The 18,892-nt window shown below is 37.4% G+C and overlaps 1 protein-coding gene across 7 annotated transcripts; it reads left to right on the forward strand.

Moving 5' to 3' along the window:
• The first annotated feature begins 8 nt into the window (after window positions 1-8).
• On the forward strand, window positions 9-18,538 carry uimc1 (ubiquitin interaction motif containing 1). Of its 7 annotated transcripts, none has more exons than XM_042498700.2 (23): window positions 9-102; window positions 446-537; window positions 2,289-2,428; window positions 2,794-2,872; window positions 3,422-3,540; window positions 4,564-4,732; window positions 4,940-5,106; window positions 6,122-6,868; window positions 7,447-7,498; window positions 7,695-7,801; window positions 8,046-8,158; window positions 8,626-8,743; window positions 9,488-9,592; window positions 10,010-10,062; window positions 11,060-11,241; window positions 11,521-11,591; window positions 11,998-12,106; window positions 12,259-12,564; window positions 13,108-13,186; window positions 13,275-13,371; window positions 13,586-13,634; window positions 14,478-14,511; window positions 15,416-18,538. In XM_042498700.2, the coding sequence occupies exons 2-23, from the start codon at window positions 495-497 to the stop codon at window positions 15,597-15,599; spliced, it is 3,123 nt and encodes a 1,040-aa protein (XP_042354634.2). In that variant the 5' UTR covers window positions 9-102; window positions 446-494; the 3' UTR covers window positions 15,600-18,538. The 7 variants fall into 7 exon arrangements, with proteins under 7 accessions (XP_042354634.2, XP_042354637.2, XP_042354635.2 ...); XM_042498703.2 differs by having other exon boundaries at window positions 12,259-12,522; XM_042498701.2 differs by having other exon boundaries at window positions 2,289-2,419.
• The last annotated feature ends 354 nt before the right edge of the window (window positions 18,539-18,892 follow it).

The following is an 18,892-nucleotide window of genomic DNA, read 5'->3' on the forward strand; positions in this document are numbered from 1 at the left end:
GACAGCCCCTGAAGGCATCGCAAATGACGTGCCTACGCAGTAGTCACGTGGTTGCGTCAGCAGAAACAAACATGGCGCCGCGAAAGTGAGGAAAACTCTGATGTGAGTGTTTCTGTACTGAATATTTTTCGGTTTATTGTTGTTTTGTGTAGCCGTTGAACTAATAAGCATGCGTTCAGGCAATGGTGTTTTTTAAATCACGGCTATTTTTTTTAAGAACACCGAAAATGCGAACTTTATTTGCGGTTTCTGGGGTCTCGTGAGGTCAGTTTGTTTCCCCATCAACCGATGCTCTCGCGCTGTGTACTTTAAGCTAGTGAAGTTTTGACGGAAATCGGCCGAGTGAGACTCTAAACATGAGCTGTACACACCCGTGTGTGAATTAACCTGCTTTCAGCCGCTTTAGTCTCTCACTCTAATCATTTGTTTTCATTTTAACACTCAGGTGAGTTAGTTTGGGGTCCACGCTCGTGCCATTCCGACCCACCGGACAGATGAGAGGAAGAGGAGGACACTCTTCGTCATCAGGTAAAACAGGTAACTACTGCTGCTGAGAGTGGACGAGGAGGGTGCTCTGTTGTTGGCTTTGCTGCCGTTTGAGGGTTTTGTTAAATACATATCCTCTGAAACTGTGTTATGGAAGCTGTGATTTAATCCGCTGCACATTTATTAGACATTAAAAGGAGATTTCCACAGACAGGCAGCCGAGGTGTCATAAGGGTTATCTTAGTTTGAGCTTGGAGACCACAAATGCGTGACAGAGAGCCTCCTTTATATTTAAATGACTCAGACATTAGCACGAAATTAGTGAAAAGTACAAGAAAATTAACAAAAACAAAACCAACAAAGGGAACGTACAAATAAAAAAAACAAACAAACCAGGAAATTACCTGGAAAAATATCTTTAGGAAAAAAAATAAATAAATAATCGCAAATATATAAATATGACAGTTATAAACATAGCTCTGTGGACATTTTTCACTAGCTATAAAAAGAAAAAAAATTATATCTACTTATTTCTTAGAGCTTATAGACCCCAAATGTATGACTGAGAGCCTCCTTTATATTTAAACGACACAGACATTAGCAAGGAATTAGTGAAAAGTACAAGAAAATAAAAATTTTTAAAAAAACAAGGAAATGACCTGGAAATAAACTCCTTGAATAACTAAAATGATTTGTAAAATAATTTTAAATATATAATTATGACATTATAGATATAGATCTGAACACTTTCCCTAGCTTTTTAGAAAATTATTTTCTGCACATACTAATTTCTTCTGATTTGCAGGACAGTTTTTGTCAAGTTGCCCATTGCCTTTTTACCCTTTTTTTGAGAAAGAGAGAGGTTTCAAAAGGTTGAAATACTTGTGAAAGGCGTTTAAATGGAACACCAGAAAGTGCTGTCGATCCAGATTTCAAAGGGACAGAAAATACATGAATTGCATCAGATATAGCACAAAGCTTGTTTTAATCTTTTGTCCCTGGCCTCCAAATATACTGCACATAATAAATGACAGTTCCACCTAACAATAATAAATACGTATAATAATGTAATTTATGTAATTACTAATTTCTTGCAAATTTATGGGTCATTTAAATGTGAAGGAGGCTGTCTGACATACATTTGTAGCCTTTAAGCTCATCTATAATAATCCTTGTGACACCACAGTTCTCTGTTCATTTTAAAGTGTAAAATGAGCGGAATTCCCCTTTAAATGTCTGATAAATGTGTGCAGCAGATTCAATCACAGCTTCAACAACACAGTTTCAGACAATACACATTAAACAAAACCCTAAGCTTGAGCTTAAAGACTACACATGTATCACAGAGAGCCGTGTGTGCAAACTAGTAGGGGTGGGTAAAAACACTTAACATAGGAATTTCAATTTGATTTTGAATTTAAAAATCCCCCCCAAATAAGTTTTGTTTTTTTTCGCAACATTATGTTGACATAAAGAGGAAAGGCGATCCTGCCAATCCATTATTTTGTACTTCACCTTAAAGAAGGCAAGCATTTAGGCGTACTTCGTATGGAATTACTTAGTATTTAACTTAACCAACTATAGTTAAACATTGCATAATAAAGTAAAGTATTTTGTTAAAACTTCATACAGAGTGGAGCATTAAACTCTAGCACTTACAAACATGGCGACCAACCAGCACACACTGTATCTCTTTTTTTTTTTCTTTTTCAGCAGTGATTTTAGTGATTAGAATCTGAATTGAAAACTTTTAAATTATGCTATGCTTATGTGAAGCTTTTTGTTTCTGTGTTGTGACAAAGTTTCTCAGCAGCAGACCAGGATGGCTCTGAGGAAGCAAATACTCAAGGATGCCAGTGACATTCCCACTGGAAGCCAACCAGCCGACGAAAACACGCAGGAAGATGAAACTCTCAACGACCAAGACAACACTGTAAAAAATGTGAACATGAGCTTGAATCAGCTGAGATAAATGCAGATTCATGTGTCTAAATCCAGGAGTACAGCATCACTTGTTTTTAAGCATGTCAGCAGTTTTAGCTCAGGGATTAGTCAGTGCTTTTCATATACTTTCCACTTTTCCCAATACTGTCCCAAAGTCAAATTGGTAGTTGGATGAAACTTGAAATATTTTTAACAGCAGATCTGATGATTCAGCTGTAGCTTGGAAGTTAATTATGACTCATTGTTGTGTCATACCTTGAACATACTTTGTTGAATTTTTCAGCTAAAAACTCTCTCCTGAGGCTTACTTGAACTCTGGAAAATGACGTCAATTAAACTTTGTCTTTGTGCCTGTCCTTCCAGGACGAGCTCTCATTGTCACTTCTATCGTCATCAAGAGAAAAACGCAAGAAGGAGAGGGAAAACAAATCCAAACCCAAAGGTACACGAATTGTAGGACAAACAAAATAATTACCAAACATTGACTTTTAATGGTTTTTTTTCTTCTTTGTTTGTTTTTAGTTTGTGCAGAATAAATACTGTTTAACATGGAGAAAGAAATTTAATGACAAATAAGTTAAAAAATTGAAATACAAATGTTCTTAGTGTCACTGTATTGATGTTGAGGCTAGTTTTATTCATCACATCATCACTGCACATGATGATGTATGTTGTATATTTTGTTGGTATAGTGACGTCAGTCTGTGTTTAGGTGCATATAACAAGAACTAGGTTTAACGAATATTATTTTTTATATTATTTTGTAACAACATTGTTTTTTGAAGCTAATTTTACTCCTTTTAAGATTCTGAATAATTGACACAATCAAAAGTGTACTGACAATACAGTGGAGTACTTTACAAAGAAAAAAACCCTAAAGCTCTGTGCTAAGAAAGCCACAGCATTAGTATAATTTCTGGTCAATGTGAGAGGCAGGCTTTTATGAATAACCCTGACTTTTAACTTTACAGCACTGTCCCTTATTTTTCAGAGATGACAGAGGAAGAGATGATGGCCTTGGCTCTGCGTCTGAGCGAACAGGAAGCCAGCGTTACTGCACTTAGACTGCAGGAAGAGGAGGAGGCCGTGATGAAAGCCATCCAGGAGAGTGTGAGTGCAGAGGAGCTTAAAAAATAAATCCTCCCTTCATGAATGTTGTAATATTCATTTTTATTATTTTGTCCACCTCTCTTATGTCAATAATGGTAAACTAAGTAACGGAAGCATCTCTCTGTATAACAGCAGTGCTGTTTTTGCATGTTAGTCTTAGCCTAGTGACGATGCGCCAGATTCAGTGCATAGTGACAGATAGTGGATATGGATGAATGGAAGAGGCGCCGTCAATTTACTGCAGACATTATAACAATAATCAACACAGTGAAGTACTAGTTTACAAGTAGTAGAGGGTGTATTTCTACTATTGCGATATTTGTACAACTTCTGCTCTTTGTTGCACGCTCTCAGTCAGTGAGTCCTCACAACAGACTGGATTTTCTTTGGAAAAAGGAAAATAACTTCCGTTGCAATAAACACTCCAGTGGACCTGGATCAAAAGACAGTATAGTTTAGTGACATTATTTACTTAGTCAAAAAAGTGGAAATTATTCCTTAATTTGAAGTTGTTGGAGTTTTTCTACCTGTATGTGCACATTTTCAACAAAGGGCAAATATTTGTACTAGACATATAAGAAATGTATCAATGGGCCTTTTGAGCCTCAAGAATGACAAATTATATATTTTGATAGCGAAAGATATGGATTGTCACATCAATTGGTTTTTTCACTTCTAGTTAGGATAATCATCTTTGAAAGACTTGAATTACAATTCCCATAATGCTTTGTGGGATGCCATGTTGCCATGGAGTTGGTTTGCTAGCTGGAGGTCAATACCGTTTTTATGCCAATATTTCTTCACATTTTTAGCTAATTTGCTGAATGTACTATTAGCTGTTCCTGTTTGCAAAGTAACTGTAGCTGTTACTGTAATACTGTATTTCAGAGGAGAACTTCTGAGTCATGATTCTCAGAAAAGAGGCTGTGATTTTTGACCCAAACTGCATCAATCTGATTGAAAGATTTCAAACAGTATCTGGTTAAATAACTAATGCAGAAGTGCTGTTTTTTTCTCTTGTAGATGGTCAGCCAGACACAACCGTGCTCACAGAGCCTGCTCGCCGATGCCGAAGCTTCACTCAGGATCTGCTCTCGACGAAAACTCTTGTACTCAAACAGAAAGAAGGCATCTGCTAACGAACAGGGAGCATCAGAAGACACCTGCACGCCAGAGACAGATGTGAACCAAGGTAAGTCACTGAAGACTGTTGAGTTTATGTTGGTAAATATCCTACACTGCTTAGTTTCCTTATGCACCAGCGCTGGCAAGTAAAATCAGAGGAAATATGCAAAAACAGAAATATACAATTTTGCCATGTAGTCAGGCCAACTCAAAGAATAAAATCAAACTGCTGAAATTACAATGAATTTGAAAGCAAGCTGGAATGTACTTCCAGGAGCAAAAGGAAGTGGCGATGAAAGCAATAACAGGAGTAAAAAGCGGAAAAGGAAAGAAGGAAGTCCTCTGCTGGAGATGCCGGACTTATCACAGACTCAGAAAATCTACTCTCAGGCTTCACCCTGCAGCTCCGAATGTCCCTCAGTGCCTCTGGACTCACCGCAGGTTTGTCCAAAAATATTTTTGATTTGTCTTCACTTTTGATCGACCTGTTGATAATATTTAGGAGGGTGTGAAATTTAAGTATTTAGTCTATAAAATGTCACAAAATACTGCAGATCAAAGTTTCAAAAGCCCAAGCAGATGAAATCCCAAACCAAAGATATTCAGTAAGCAACTAATGATTATTTCCATGAATGATTATTCTGTTGATATCATCACTTCCCAGAGCCCAAGGTGAGGAAAGCTGCCAAAACAGCTTTCCTCAGATCTCAAAGATACTCAGATGACAATGATTTAAAACAGAGAAAAGCTAAAAATCCTCACATTGGGGTTCCTGGAACCAGCAAATGTTTGCAGTTTGTTTTGTTAAATATGCTTAATTGATGATCAAAGTACTTGTATAATTATCTTTCGATCAACTAAAAGATTTTAAGCCTTAATTTCACTTTCAATGATTAAAAAGAGAAAAGCAGCATATTAGCAGGATTATCAAACTGTTGCTGGCACATAATCATTACAATGATAGAATTTGATTTACTGTGATAAAAGTTTATTAAAGAACAGCAATCAGACTCTGAAAAGCTTGTTGAGATTAATAAGAAATCTGAGAAAATGATAATTTTAGTACACTGTGTTTTTTGTAATTGTCATTCGTAAACTGGCTTTATTCGTTCTTTCTATACCATGTGTTATGCTCTTATGTTTATGAAATTACAATGTGTTGGATGAAGCAATGAACTTACAGAACTTACTTTACTGTTTTGGTTCACTTCACTGCTCTTATAGTTATTTTTAGGGGAAAAGGTGAAAAAATCTGTTTTACACTACCTGCCCAGCAGTAAACTCTTAGAAACTTGCTGGTAAACATACACATTAAGCAGCTAAAGAGACAGATGTTTCCCTCAGGAGTTGGTGGAGACCAAAAACAGAGCTAAAAGAGAGTGACTGTGGGACTTACATTTATCAGCTCCAAATGAATGATAATGTTTGTACTTGTCTTCTCTTAACAATACATCAGAGCTGTGACTCGACCCAGATCGATGACTGTCAGCTCCGTAAATCCCCTGTCTTCTCCTCCACTGGCTCCAGAGCCGAGGTTCACATCCCCCGGCTGAACCAGGACCTGCTGGAAAGTTGCAGAACGTCTGGGTTTGTGTTGTGCTCTCAGGACAGTTTGACCTCAACTCAAAAGTCTCAACCTGCTGAACCCAAGAGCCCGACGTTTCCCAAAAGTCCCAAATGCTCCGGTAATCACACTTTGTCGAAGAGTCCCAACTTCTTAGAGACTGATCAGGAAGACGATAGAGAGACGGAGCAGAGTCCTGAGTATTTTAAAAGTCCAGTATTTGGCAGGATTACTCAGCATGAGAGGTCTCCAAGTGCCTGCAAACCCCCAGACCGTGTCTGTAACTCAGAGTTCATGTTCTCTTCTCAGGGGAGTTTAACCCCCTCTGTGAGGTCCACATCCTGTCAGCCTAAGAGTCCAGTGTTCCCAAGAAGCCCAGGTGTTTCCAAAAACGTCGCTCCCTCTGAAACATTAGTATCGAGCAATAGTCCTGTTTTCTCAGAGACTGACGGAGAGCAGACCGAGCAGAGTCTTGGATGTTGTATAAGCCCAGTGTTTGGCGGGACTCCACAACAACAACAAAAGATTCATCTTGATGAGCAGAAAGACTCTGTGAGTCCTTCAGCTGCAGGTCTCAGAGGTTCAGCCACTGAAAAGAATTCAACCACATCCAGTGGTCCCTCTCAGAGTCTGAGGCAGGTGAGTTCAGGTATCCCATAAAGTCCCTGTCAGGTGGTCGAGAAGTGTCTGAAACAACTGGATTTTTGACACTAATATTGGTACATTAGTGTTAAAAATAAATATACATATATATTTCTTGTATATTATATATATATATTTCTATCTCATTCTTTTATTTATTTCAGTTTTTATTCTGGTATATATTTGTGTATTTATTTATTGATACTTAAGTCATTTTATCATCATCCATACTCTGGTAAACAAACTATGTAATGGGCTGTTTCTAAATGAACAAAAACTTTAATTATTTATTGGCTGACATATTTTGCGTTACCTGTATATTGGCCGATATAACGGTGTAGTTGATGTATTTGGGGCAGCTTTAATCTTGTCTAATTTTTCTAATCTTAAACTCCAATAAGACGCATGCTCTGCAGCATATCTATCATATAGTATTTTATTCAACCCTCCAAGTGGCAAAGATTTTTTTCCTCTCAATGATAATTTTTTCCTCAAACTTGCAATGTGATTTTTGGATTTTAAAGGGTATTTTTCTCTTGCAGTGTAAAACAACATTCTCTGTTCTTCCTGATTAGGACAGCAAGATAAACAATCAAGAAGTTGGGTTTAACAACTCATCTCAGTCAGGTACAGTGTTACATCACACACTCTGCTCCCTGTCGGTGTCTTTTCCTAATTTAACTTTACTAACATTTTGATGTTAAGAGTCATCATGATGGTGTCCACAGCTCTCATGATGACACTTACATTGCTGATCTGAATAGTGTGGTCAGAGCCTGCTGGTCAGTGGGTCTGGGATTTTAGATTTCTTTTGTGTTTTTAGATGATGCAGAGGAGCCAAATCGAACGTCCAAAGACTGGAACTCTGCTGACGTGGAGCTGACCAGTGATATGACGCTACACTGGTCTGACGAGGACGACGATGTCACGGTACACAGGCTCACTTTCACTGTTTCAAGGCCAGAGTACATTTAAAGAAAAACTTAGAATGCTTTCGAAGTAAATTTTGAGTAAATCTTTGCTTCCACTTCTTCCACTATTTTATCATAATGGCACTTCTTACTGTGTGTAAAAGGCTACATGCTCAGTTAATTCACTAAGTCTGAAACAGAAGTATGGAAATGAAAATCAGCTTTTTTTTGTCTCTCTTTATCGGTTCCTATATCTGTTGCAGCCGGTGGGCTCACCCAGCCCCGTCTTCCCAGAGGAGAGACGTGTTCATCAGGCAGACAGCCAGGCTGCTTCCCTGAACCATACGACTGAAGCTTCTCCAGGGACAAACTGCAGGTAGGGAAAACACAAAAACCATTACAGGATCACACTTTCTGTATCACAAAGCAGGCTCACACAGGGAGTTATTACCAATCATAGAGCATTTTTATCTTTTTTAATGAGTTTTAATATCTGACAGGTTGTTACTATGAAATGTTTTTAAGTGAAAAATTACTTGATCATCAAATTGTTATACAATATTCTTTACTTGTAAAAAAAAATATTGGTATTTTTATTTAAAACAAAGCATCATATTTTATAACCCTTCTATCTTCCTTATGCAACAATATCAATCTGTAAATTAATTGAAACTGTCAGATAAATGTAGTGAAGTAAATAATACAATATTTCCCTCTGAGATATAGTGTAAGTATAAAGCATGACATTATTTAAATTCCACCACTGCATACTTGTCTAATTAAAGAGTACAGGGAGGTCTCTTTGCTTACTGTAGTTCTCTCTGGGTATGTTTTCACACTCAGACCTTCTTCCTCTTCTACATCTGCCGCGCCTGTGGAGCCTGGAGGCAGGCCGATGGTGCACTACTACTGGGGAGTTCCCTTCTGTCCACGAGGCCTGGACCCAGACAAATACACACAGGTAAAGATTGGTGCACAATTTTTCAGCTGCAAAGTGTTGACAGTTTTTATGATCAGTTTTGCAAAATGTCCTGGTGAATCATCTCTTGATGCTGCTTTTCCCTGTTTTAGTCATAACCTGAACATCTTTGGACTGTTTAAATGCAAAAAAAAAAAACATTACAGTTCGTGAGATGTAAAAATTGGTGTATCATGACAGCAAAACTGCTCCTCTGGAAATCTAACTGGCGAGATAATCAATCATTGCATACATATAAGTATGTGACTTAAACATCCACTGAAAAGCCAGAAACATCATGGATGGTGAGGAGACTGTAAAACTCCTGGCATTAGTATATGAAACCACCATAAATGTCATATATCTGCATTAATATCATTCATTATCTCACATGGTTTGAGTTTTGACTGGAGCACTTTAAGCGACATAAGCTCTTCTTCTTCTTCTTCTGCAGTGGGTTAATTGAACCGCCTAGACAATTAGAGCCACCTACTGTTTATCTCCATGAATCAACTCTTATTATTTAACAGTAGTTAACAGCAGTAATTCATATTTTCTTTTCCCAATTAGCTGAAAATTCAGTAAGAAGTTGTGTGAACTTTGGATGGAAACTTGGCTTATCTGTCTTCTATCTTTAAGTATATTGATAGCAAAAAATGCAATGAAATTAAGTAAATTTGACGTCTATTTTATAACTTTGTCATCTGTCTGTCTGTCTGTCTGTCTGTCCATCCATTCATCCCTCAGGTGATCCAGGCTCAGATGGAGGTGTATGAGAAGAGTCTGAAGCAGGCTCAGAGGTGTCTGCTGAGGAAGGCTGAGTGGGGGGATGCCATCCAGCCACAGCCAGAGGTACCATACTTACTTTATTTATTGGTGTATTTATGGACTTTAATTTTTATTTGCTGTATAGGATCTTGATCTTGAACATAGTATTCTTTTAATTTTACTGTTGTAGCCAGTGGAGGTTGAGACAGTTTTAACCACTTATTATGCACTTCGATAGTTTTAACATGCTAGAAGTTTAACGTGGCCAGTGGCAACCAGTGAAGAGATGTCTTCAGTAAATAACAGTAGGACTGACTTAAATCTTTAAAAGTTGCATTTATTTTTTATTGTAGAAGGTGAAATATGTATATGTTGTTGCTTCCTGCTCTGAGCTGAGGACACCAGTGAGCAGAACATTTACAATAACAAAACTGTTGTTTTCTGATCTTTAATTAGTTAAACTGTGAGTCATTAAACAAGCATTATTCATTTTTTTCCTAGAAATCCCCTTCACCTGAATCGCCTGAATCACCCCAACTGCTTGTTCCTCAAAGGTAAAAAACCTGCAAGAACAGTTCTTCTTGGATAATGGATAAATTTATTGTTAGCATCCTGTTAAACTTATGGTCATGTAGGAAGTGTTCAAAGATAAGTCTGCAGTGAAATCCTCCTAACCAAGAATATAAACACTGTGTCCCAATTATATATTACAAACTAACTCAACTAATGCAATAATCATACAGTATTTACTGATAACTATTTTGGTAGTAGGTATACAAGAAAGGAACAGTTCAGGGTTCGTGTTGATAGACACCAACAAATTGAAAATTAGTTTTAAATTCCTAATAGTTGTGGGTTTTTTTGCCCTTTTTGCAGATCAAGAATAAGACAAAAATAACAATTTTGAAGAACAAAATTTAAAAAGAAAAAAGTTAAAGAAAATGAATTTAATACATAATACCTAGTAGCTAAATGAATGTTTTTGTATGTCCACATATTCATTTCATCAGCCTTGAAAAGCTGCTTTACTGTGTACACACTTTCTGTACAGTGCAGTAACGTCTGTTCGCCACGAGATGTCGCTAGTGTGTCACTGAAATGCAAACTTAAATAGTGAGTTGTTGGTTAGACTTGAAGCAGCAGGTCAAATCACACTGTACAATATATAAAATAAAGAAACGCTTTACATTTTCAGTGGAGAGGCTGTATACTTGGCATATTTACTCAAAACTGAATTACACAGTCTATCAATTATCAGAATAGTTGTTGATTTAATGTTGTGTGGCTCTAAACTGATGATCTGTAGGTACCATTTGGTTAAGAGAAACACAAAATGACGAATCAAATGCACACTTTGTGAAACGAAATATACTCATGTATCTCAAATGAGTAGTTTGAGTGCACTTCTGCGGTCTGAGTAGCTCTGCTGTCACTTCCTGAGGTCTGCACACAAGTGTGATTAAATGATATTTCTCAGTTTGCATTTTATGTTTTATTGAAACATTTATCGTCTCTTGATCTGTGCTGTTTGTTATTTAAACAAATTTTCAGGCGAGGCCTCAGACCGAGAGGCAGAAAACTGTGTGAATCAGCTGATAGCCCATCAGCTGAGGCAGAGGAGGAGGAGGACAAGAAGGAGGAAGAGGAGGAAAGACAGAGCAAAGAGGAAGAGAAGAAGGAGGAGGAGGATGGAGAGGTACAGGTGGACACAGATGACTGTGAGGTTTGTCCAGGTAATTAAGCTCCACCTTTTCTTTGGACTGTTTTTAGGATTTAAGTTGTTTTAGTTTTCTGAATGAAGCTGTTAATCTTAAAATTCAAGAAAGCAAAGAAAGTTTTTGTGTTTTCCAAGCGACCAACCACAGATCAGTAGGTGATGGCTGTATTAAATTCTCACTGGGCAAGGGAACTGATCTCTTTTGTGACTGCATTATTTCCTTCACTGCAGGCTTTTTTTTTCATTATAAACAAAAAATTCTGACAGCCAGTATGTCTCCGGTTTGTAACAACAGAAACCCAACTGACTGACAACGATGACGACAGGACGCAAGATCTGATGATGGACACTGACGCTGGAACAAAGGTGAGTTTAAATGCTCCATTTTTAATCTGCGCTCAGTGCTCTGATAGATCATGAAATACTGGACTTTATGAGATCATCTTACAAGTGGAAGAAAGTACATTAAAATCTGTTGGAAGTAACGCAGTATGTGGGGAATATTACTAAAACAACGGACAGACAACGATGGCGTTTAACCATGAAAAAGCAATTGGTCAAATCAGTGTTGATCAAACTAAGGTATCACACTTAACAAAACTGTAGAATCAAGTCAGAAGTAACACTTCTTTGTAATACTAAGTGTGGGCTTAATGTACTTTGGCTTGTCTCACCACAATAACACAGAATTCTATAGATCCTATATAGATGTAAACTATTTTTATCACTTCTTCCTCTTAAATTGGGACTTTTTCTCTGGTTTGGATTTCAGTCTGATGTTAAAAAGAGTCGAGAGCAGCCGGAGGTCGAGATGATTCTCCGCGATGACTCTCCAGCTGGGGATGAGCTGCAGGAGGAGGAGATGGAGGTGGAGGTGGACGGTAAGGTTGCCATCTTAATAACGAAGTCAAAATACTGCATTTGTAGTTTGTTCTGACAAATAAAACCAGTCTGGTTTTGTGGAGGTTGAAGTTTAAGAAATTAAACAGTGTGTCATCAGGAAATAATCTTGTGTTTGTGTGACTGCTTTCAGCCCTAGAGGACAGAAAGACGAAAGGAGACGTCCCTGTTGGCAACAGCAGCAGCGATATTGGAGAACAACATGTAAGAAATGAAACGGTAGAGGATAAGGATCCAGATGTGGAGGAGATAAAGGATCGAGACCTTCAAAGGTCGATGTCTCCTGAGCTGGAACCAGCCACCGTCCCTGAGAGCCCTGAAACCAAAGTGGACTGTCCCATCTGTCAGGGGTCTTTCCCAGTCACGGAGATTGAGATGCACGCTGCGTACTGCGATGGTGAGGTGGCTGTTGTCGATGAGAGGAGACCTGAAAACAACTGTGAGACATTATAAGACTCTTGATCCTTTAGTTTTACGGCTCTAAACTACATGGTTTGATTCTATCATTGGTTTAAATTAGTGTTGTAGTACTCGAGATCGGTCTTGGTCTTGTCTCGTAATTGAACACATTTTTGACTCGGGTTTGTCTCGGCCTCTGACATAGTGGACTCCAGATTTTTAATCGAGAACGGCAGAGACCACAACGGATTTATTTATTAACATAATTACTGTGGTTGGATGTAAAACTTCCTTCTTTAAATCCAGCAAATCACGTAAGTCATTTGTAGTTTGCTGGTCTTGGTCTTGACTTGGTCTCGGCACACTGGTCTTGGTCAAGTTGTTGGCTCGGTTATTATGGTCTTGACTACAACACTAGTTTCTGTCGAATGAGAACGTCTGTATTCTCTCTCTCTCTTAGAGAGATCAGTCGGATGCAACCGCTACAGTTAACCCATTAAAACCAACTCTTAACATCAGTTTAAATGATGTCATCGTTGTTTTGTTGCTGGTTTAAAGTGGCTCCATCCTCTTGTCTTTACAGTGTCACTGAAGCCACGTAGGAAGAGAACACGAAGAACAGAGACGACTGATGAAGAGACAGACCCCTCCAACGCTGGCAAGTAAGTAGGTATGACCTGTTGCATAGAACGGGAACGACTCAGTGTTTTCAGACATTTTTTATTAAATTCTGTCCTTTTGTTTCCACAGGAACCGAGAGAAATGTTACATCTGTCAGAAAGCTGTTCCTCTGAGAGACTACAACCGCCACACAGAGATATGCATCCAACGGCAGGCATCAAAGACTGTAAGCCTTTTTACACACTCAATAACACACTAATAACAACACAAAAGTGAAGTTTAAATATAAATTAAATCAATAGATAAGCAAATTGAAATTTCTCTTTGTAATGCAGAAACATGTGGCTCAGCCCTTTTCACATTTATTGTCTTACGTTTTGGATGTGATCTGTATGATGATATTGTAGAATTTTTTTAAATTTACGTTTCCAACCCTCCAGAAGGGAAATCTGCTGTCGGCTCTGGAGCAAACAGAGAGCAGAGATTCAGGTGAGTCTGAAAGTCTTTTAAAGTGTAACAACAACAACATGCTGCTCTGCGAAGCTGAACTTACACACAGTGGTGCTTTAAGCCTGATGCTAACACTAGCAGGCTAACATGCTGATGTATAGCAGATATAATGTTTAACCCTGTTTACCATACCAGTTTAGTTTATTAGAAGATGGCGCTCTGATCAGATTTTTGAATATTCGGGTAATTGTAAGAAACAGTATCTTCGCTAGAGCTGAAACTATTGGTCATTTAATCAATCACTCCATTGTCAGGACATTAATCTGCAACTTGATCCTTGATCACTGATTATTTGTTTCACTCATTCTTTTGGCAAAATACTGAAGAGTGTGTTTTTTTTATACTCTAAAATGTTAGGATTTTACTGCTTTCTCCATTTATTGTCATTGATGATTTAATATTTTTATGGTTTTGATGGTTGATGGGAAAAAACAAGCAATTTAAAGACGTCAAGTCAGCGTTTTTTTATCACTTTATTGGCAAAATGTTGAATTAAGTAATTAAGAAAGTAATCATCTGATTAACTGATCATGAGAATGTGCCAGTTTGACTTTTATCTCATTGATGACACACTCACATTACAAGATAATTGGGTCGACTGACTCAGATAATAACAGAGAGTTGTGATCCTGATCTATAGTTTTCTGGTTTACAGGTAAACCTCACAAACTTTTTTCAGACCTGAGACATTTTCAGATCACCGTCTATATCAAGACTTGTTTTTGGAACCTCAAAAACAAACATATCAGCAATGAAAAAAAAATCATTAGTCAAACTTAAGTTGATTCACGTTTTTACTGAATTGTTGTTTTCTGTTTACAGATGCGGGGCCATCTGGATCCAAAGTCCAACCAGGGTAAAGAAGTCTTAGAAAATCTGTTTACATTATGATTTAATTTACAGTATTGTTTATCTTTGTGGACATTTTGATCCAGAATCCCTCACAGTGACAGTGGGATTGAAACCTCCATCACTCTGTCAGTGTCAGTATTGTGTGGACGGCTGGGGTAAAATAATCTGATACTCAATTGCCATGTTAAAGCTGTCGTATAAAACATGTCACAAAGACTTGCAAGTATCTATTAATGCATGCAACTTCATGATTTCTTCAGTGTTTACCATTGAAATACACAAATGTTAAATTGGCTTAAAAATTTTCATGCCATTTATACTTATTCATTTTGGGCTCTGGAAGATTGAATGCTACACAGTCGAGCTCCTCCTCTGTGTTTAAATCCAAGTACTAAGTTAGTTGTAAATACGATGCAGCTAGGTTGATGTCAGTCATCGTTTTCTGAGCTGATTCCCTTTTAAATTTTATTAAACGTAGTAAAATGTGCTTTGTCCAGGCAAAGTTGGAAAACTTCCTGTCAAAACATAATGTACATAATGTCCAAATCTATCTGCAGAAAAACGAGTGTATTTTGGTGACATTAGCAAACCGCAAAAGACCTTCAAATATAAAGACATTAACTGTGCAAGAATTTGCCAAGTATTAGCAGTAACTTTATTCACATAAGCCTGTCACTGTAAATAAAGAGAGAAAGAAAATTGTATTTAAAGTGCATTATGCCGTCTGACTGATACCTGATCTGATTCAACACACACAGTAGGCAAAAAATAAGTTCATTTAATTATTAAATAAACATGCCTAGGCGAAGGATGTCTTTATGTACCTGTAAAATTGTCTTAATCCAGTTCAGATATATGTTTTTTTAACTACCGTGCATCTGTAATCTTTTGTTTTTGTTTCATTTTAGAGATGTCATAGATCTGCGAGATGATGACGAAGATGAGGATGTGGCAGAGGAGGGCAGCATTTCAATGCTCAGAATCAGTAACTCTCCCATCAGGTCCTTCACTCCGATCTCGGAGGCCACCGGCTGCCTTATCGACTTCAAAAAACAGCAGAGAGTCAAGAAGCCGCGCCAAAGACGAAGATGAGGACGACCTCCTGCAGGAAATACTGTAAACCAGAGCCTTAACTAAAGACCTACTGAGTTTTCAGGTTGGATGTGACTTTTCAGTTTGAAAAGGACTTGTTTTAAATTTCACAGCACCTTCCTGATGTCACATGTATTTATGCAGGTCAGTGAATACAAACTGAGCACTTGAATGTCAGTAATGTTCATTGACTGATTTTTTGCCACCGTTTGTTTACGTTGAAGGTGTTTCAGACTACCTCTTTATGAATTGAAACATTTCCTTTTTGTTACATTGGTTTAATGTCTGCCTAACGCTATGATTACAGCACCATGTCTCAACCTTCTGAGTGTAAATCAAAGTCATACAAACAACATTTTTCTGGCCTTTAACTTGAAACAAGAGAAGTGAAGTTATGTTTGCAGCTGACTGCGAGGCCACTTGGCCCACTACTTTGGTCTGAAATATCTCAACGACAGTTGAATGGATCACCATGAAATTTTGTAAAGATGTTGTTATGATGATGATGTTATTTTGTCCACAAGATGAAACCTCGGCGATCGTCTGATGTTTCATCCAGCGTCTCCTACAGGTCAGAACACACTATTGTATGACAGAATCACAGGAATCCCCTAAAAGGTAATGACAGAATTCAGCCTCACGTGTATCAACACAACATGCCAAATATTTCCAGGCAAGTTTCTGCATGAGTGGATCCTTTCGCAAATGTACTTGCCGCATCTAATTTCTGAAAATTGCTTTGCTATCTGTACACATGTTCACTGTAGCTTTTGTGTGCTGATGTTAGCATCTGAGCTAACATTTAGCTAATACAAATATTGCCAGCTCAGTGTTTTCCTGATTCCAGACCTCCGAATGACTGCCCACAACATTTCGTAAATCACGTGGGTCTGGTTATTATTGATGTAAAAACAAACGGACCAATCAGTGCTGATTATGAATGGTAATGTCATCTTCCTTTACCCAAGCCTAAAAATATAAATCAGATTTTGTAGCAGTTGTAAATGTAGAGGCTGCAACTGTCCATTCTTTTCATCACAGGCTCATCTTCTGGAAAAAAAAGGTTGTAACTTCCTAGAGCTCTGAATAGCATCTTAAAAACCTGTTTTTAATCCAACCAAAAGTCCAAAACACAAAGATTAAGATAATTTAATAATTATGTCTGACAAAAAAGAGCAGAAAACTTACATTTAAAAAAACTCGAACCTGTAGAAGTGTAAAATTTCAAAGTAATGAATATCTGCCAACTGATTTGTTGTCAATCAATTAGTTGTTTGGCAACAATTTATGTGGATAGTTTGTCTGCAGATAGTTTGCAGAGTTCTTGTTATATTTCAACAGCTTATTAGTGGAGATTTGTCTTCTTTGCTTTATTCTGTAGATGTTTAACAGATTATCTAAAGAGTGTATGTGACAACCCATAAATATACTTACTCCCAGAATAATTTAGCTGAACTTTAACTTTATACTCATTGTTTGCTGCATAGGTTGAGTGAATAGTTCAAGCTCAATCTGAAATGTTACAAATACTCAGTAAACAGTACATAGGCAGACTATCCAAATAAAGAGTTCTCAGATGTTTCAGCTCTCTGTGGATTAGATGGACGCAGCCGTGCAGGTTGTCGTGAATCAATTTACAGAGAATTTTCTTTCAGTCGACATCGGACTGAATTGAATTGGATTATCAGGCTCGCTAAATGTAAGCATGCTAACATGCAGATGACATCTCTGAACATAGGCCTATCTCATTATGTTAACCAATGCCAACATTAGTATTAATCTTAGTTGACCCTGCTTAGAGGTACTTGGGTTAGAACATGGCCTTTCTTCTGGCACCACCCTCAAGACAAACACTACATTTTTTTCTGTGCAACAATTTTTAGTTTCTGGTCTGTGAGCTTTCAAAAATAAGGAAAAATGTAGATTTAGGTTTCCATATTACTAAGATCAATCAACAGTGACAAGACTGAGAGCCTGTAGAGCCCTGACAGCATTCCTTTTTAGAAAAAAAAAGCCTTTCTGTCTACTTTTTTAATTGAAGAGAAAATTTAAAATGCATCAAATGTGAAATCTCCAAATTTGATCAAATCTGAGCCTCTGTTTTCATCCTTTGTCTTGTTTCAAAAGTTAACATTTGTTAGCACATTAAATAAGAATCAATTTTTATTCCCTGTAAGAACTCATATCACTTTATCTCACGACGACTCTAACATGTAGTATGTGGAAAGAAGTGCAATGCAGTGCAAGCCTAAAAGTCTTGTTTGAGATCAGAAACTGCTCGCTAAGAACAAAGTTTTGTCCCACTCAAAGTGATATTTTATGATATTTTGCAAAAAGTCAATTGATGTATTTTTTTGCCACATAGATACAGTGTTTGTCTAATCCATCATGTTAGTGTGTTACAGGCTGCCACACACGTTACATTTTAGTCTTATTTCCTGTGAGACTTTGAAGCAATGCAGCAATGAGCAGACTGTTGTTTTGTAAGACTCTGTCACAATGTTCAGTTGCACCAACGGGGCTGAAGTTTAAGAGGGAAAAACTGTTACTAAAGTTACCGTGAAGGATATCCTGTGTGAAGATATAACTGTTTTATCTCAATATTTGACCTAAAGTGCATGGATACACACTCGTATGAAATACTAAAACATGTCAGTCTGACACAGTGCATATTAATGTGCTAAAATTAAAACCCTGAACAAAGAACACTGAGGGGATTGTAATCCTGAGGAGTTTCAGCCGGTTGCAATCTGCAAACCTCACTGCTAGAGGCCACTAAATCCAACTAAATTGTACACACTGGGCCTTTAAAGTAAAGTAATAATAATAATACTACAGTGTGAAAATACTCTATAAGTTAAAGCCCTGCGTTTAAATTTCTAAATAAGTAAAAGTATAAAAGTGTTAACATCAAAATAAAGTACTGAATGTATGAAGCACTCATTTTGCGAAGTAAGTTATTTCAGATCAAATTTGAATTATATTTCTGGATTATAACCATTTATGCATAAATGTGTTCATTGCTTAGGCCTAAATCTTGCAGCCAATAAAGGTAGAGCTTATTTGAATTACTTTATATACTGCTGGGTGGATTGTGGTTTCACATTAGTAATTGATTAAGTGTAATCCTGTAATAATGCATCATAATTTATTTTTCAGTTATTATATTGTATTATTAACCTGGCTCTACAAAGTAACTAAGTTGTCAAACAAATATAGTGCAGTTAAAAGTACTAATATGCGTCTGAAATGTAGTGGAGTACAATTCTAGAGTGTCGCGCAAAGAAAAGACT

This window comes from Plectropomus leopardus, chromosome 15 (genome assembly GCF_026936395.1).
Source record: "Plectropomus leopardus strain MGB_pleo_1.0 chromosome 15, ASM2693639v1, whole genome shotgun sequence".
NCBI lineage: Eukaryota > Metazoa > Chordata > Actinopteri > Perciformes > Serranidae > Plectropomus > Plectropomus leopardus.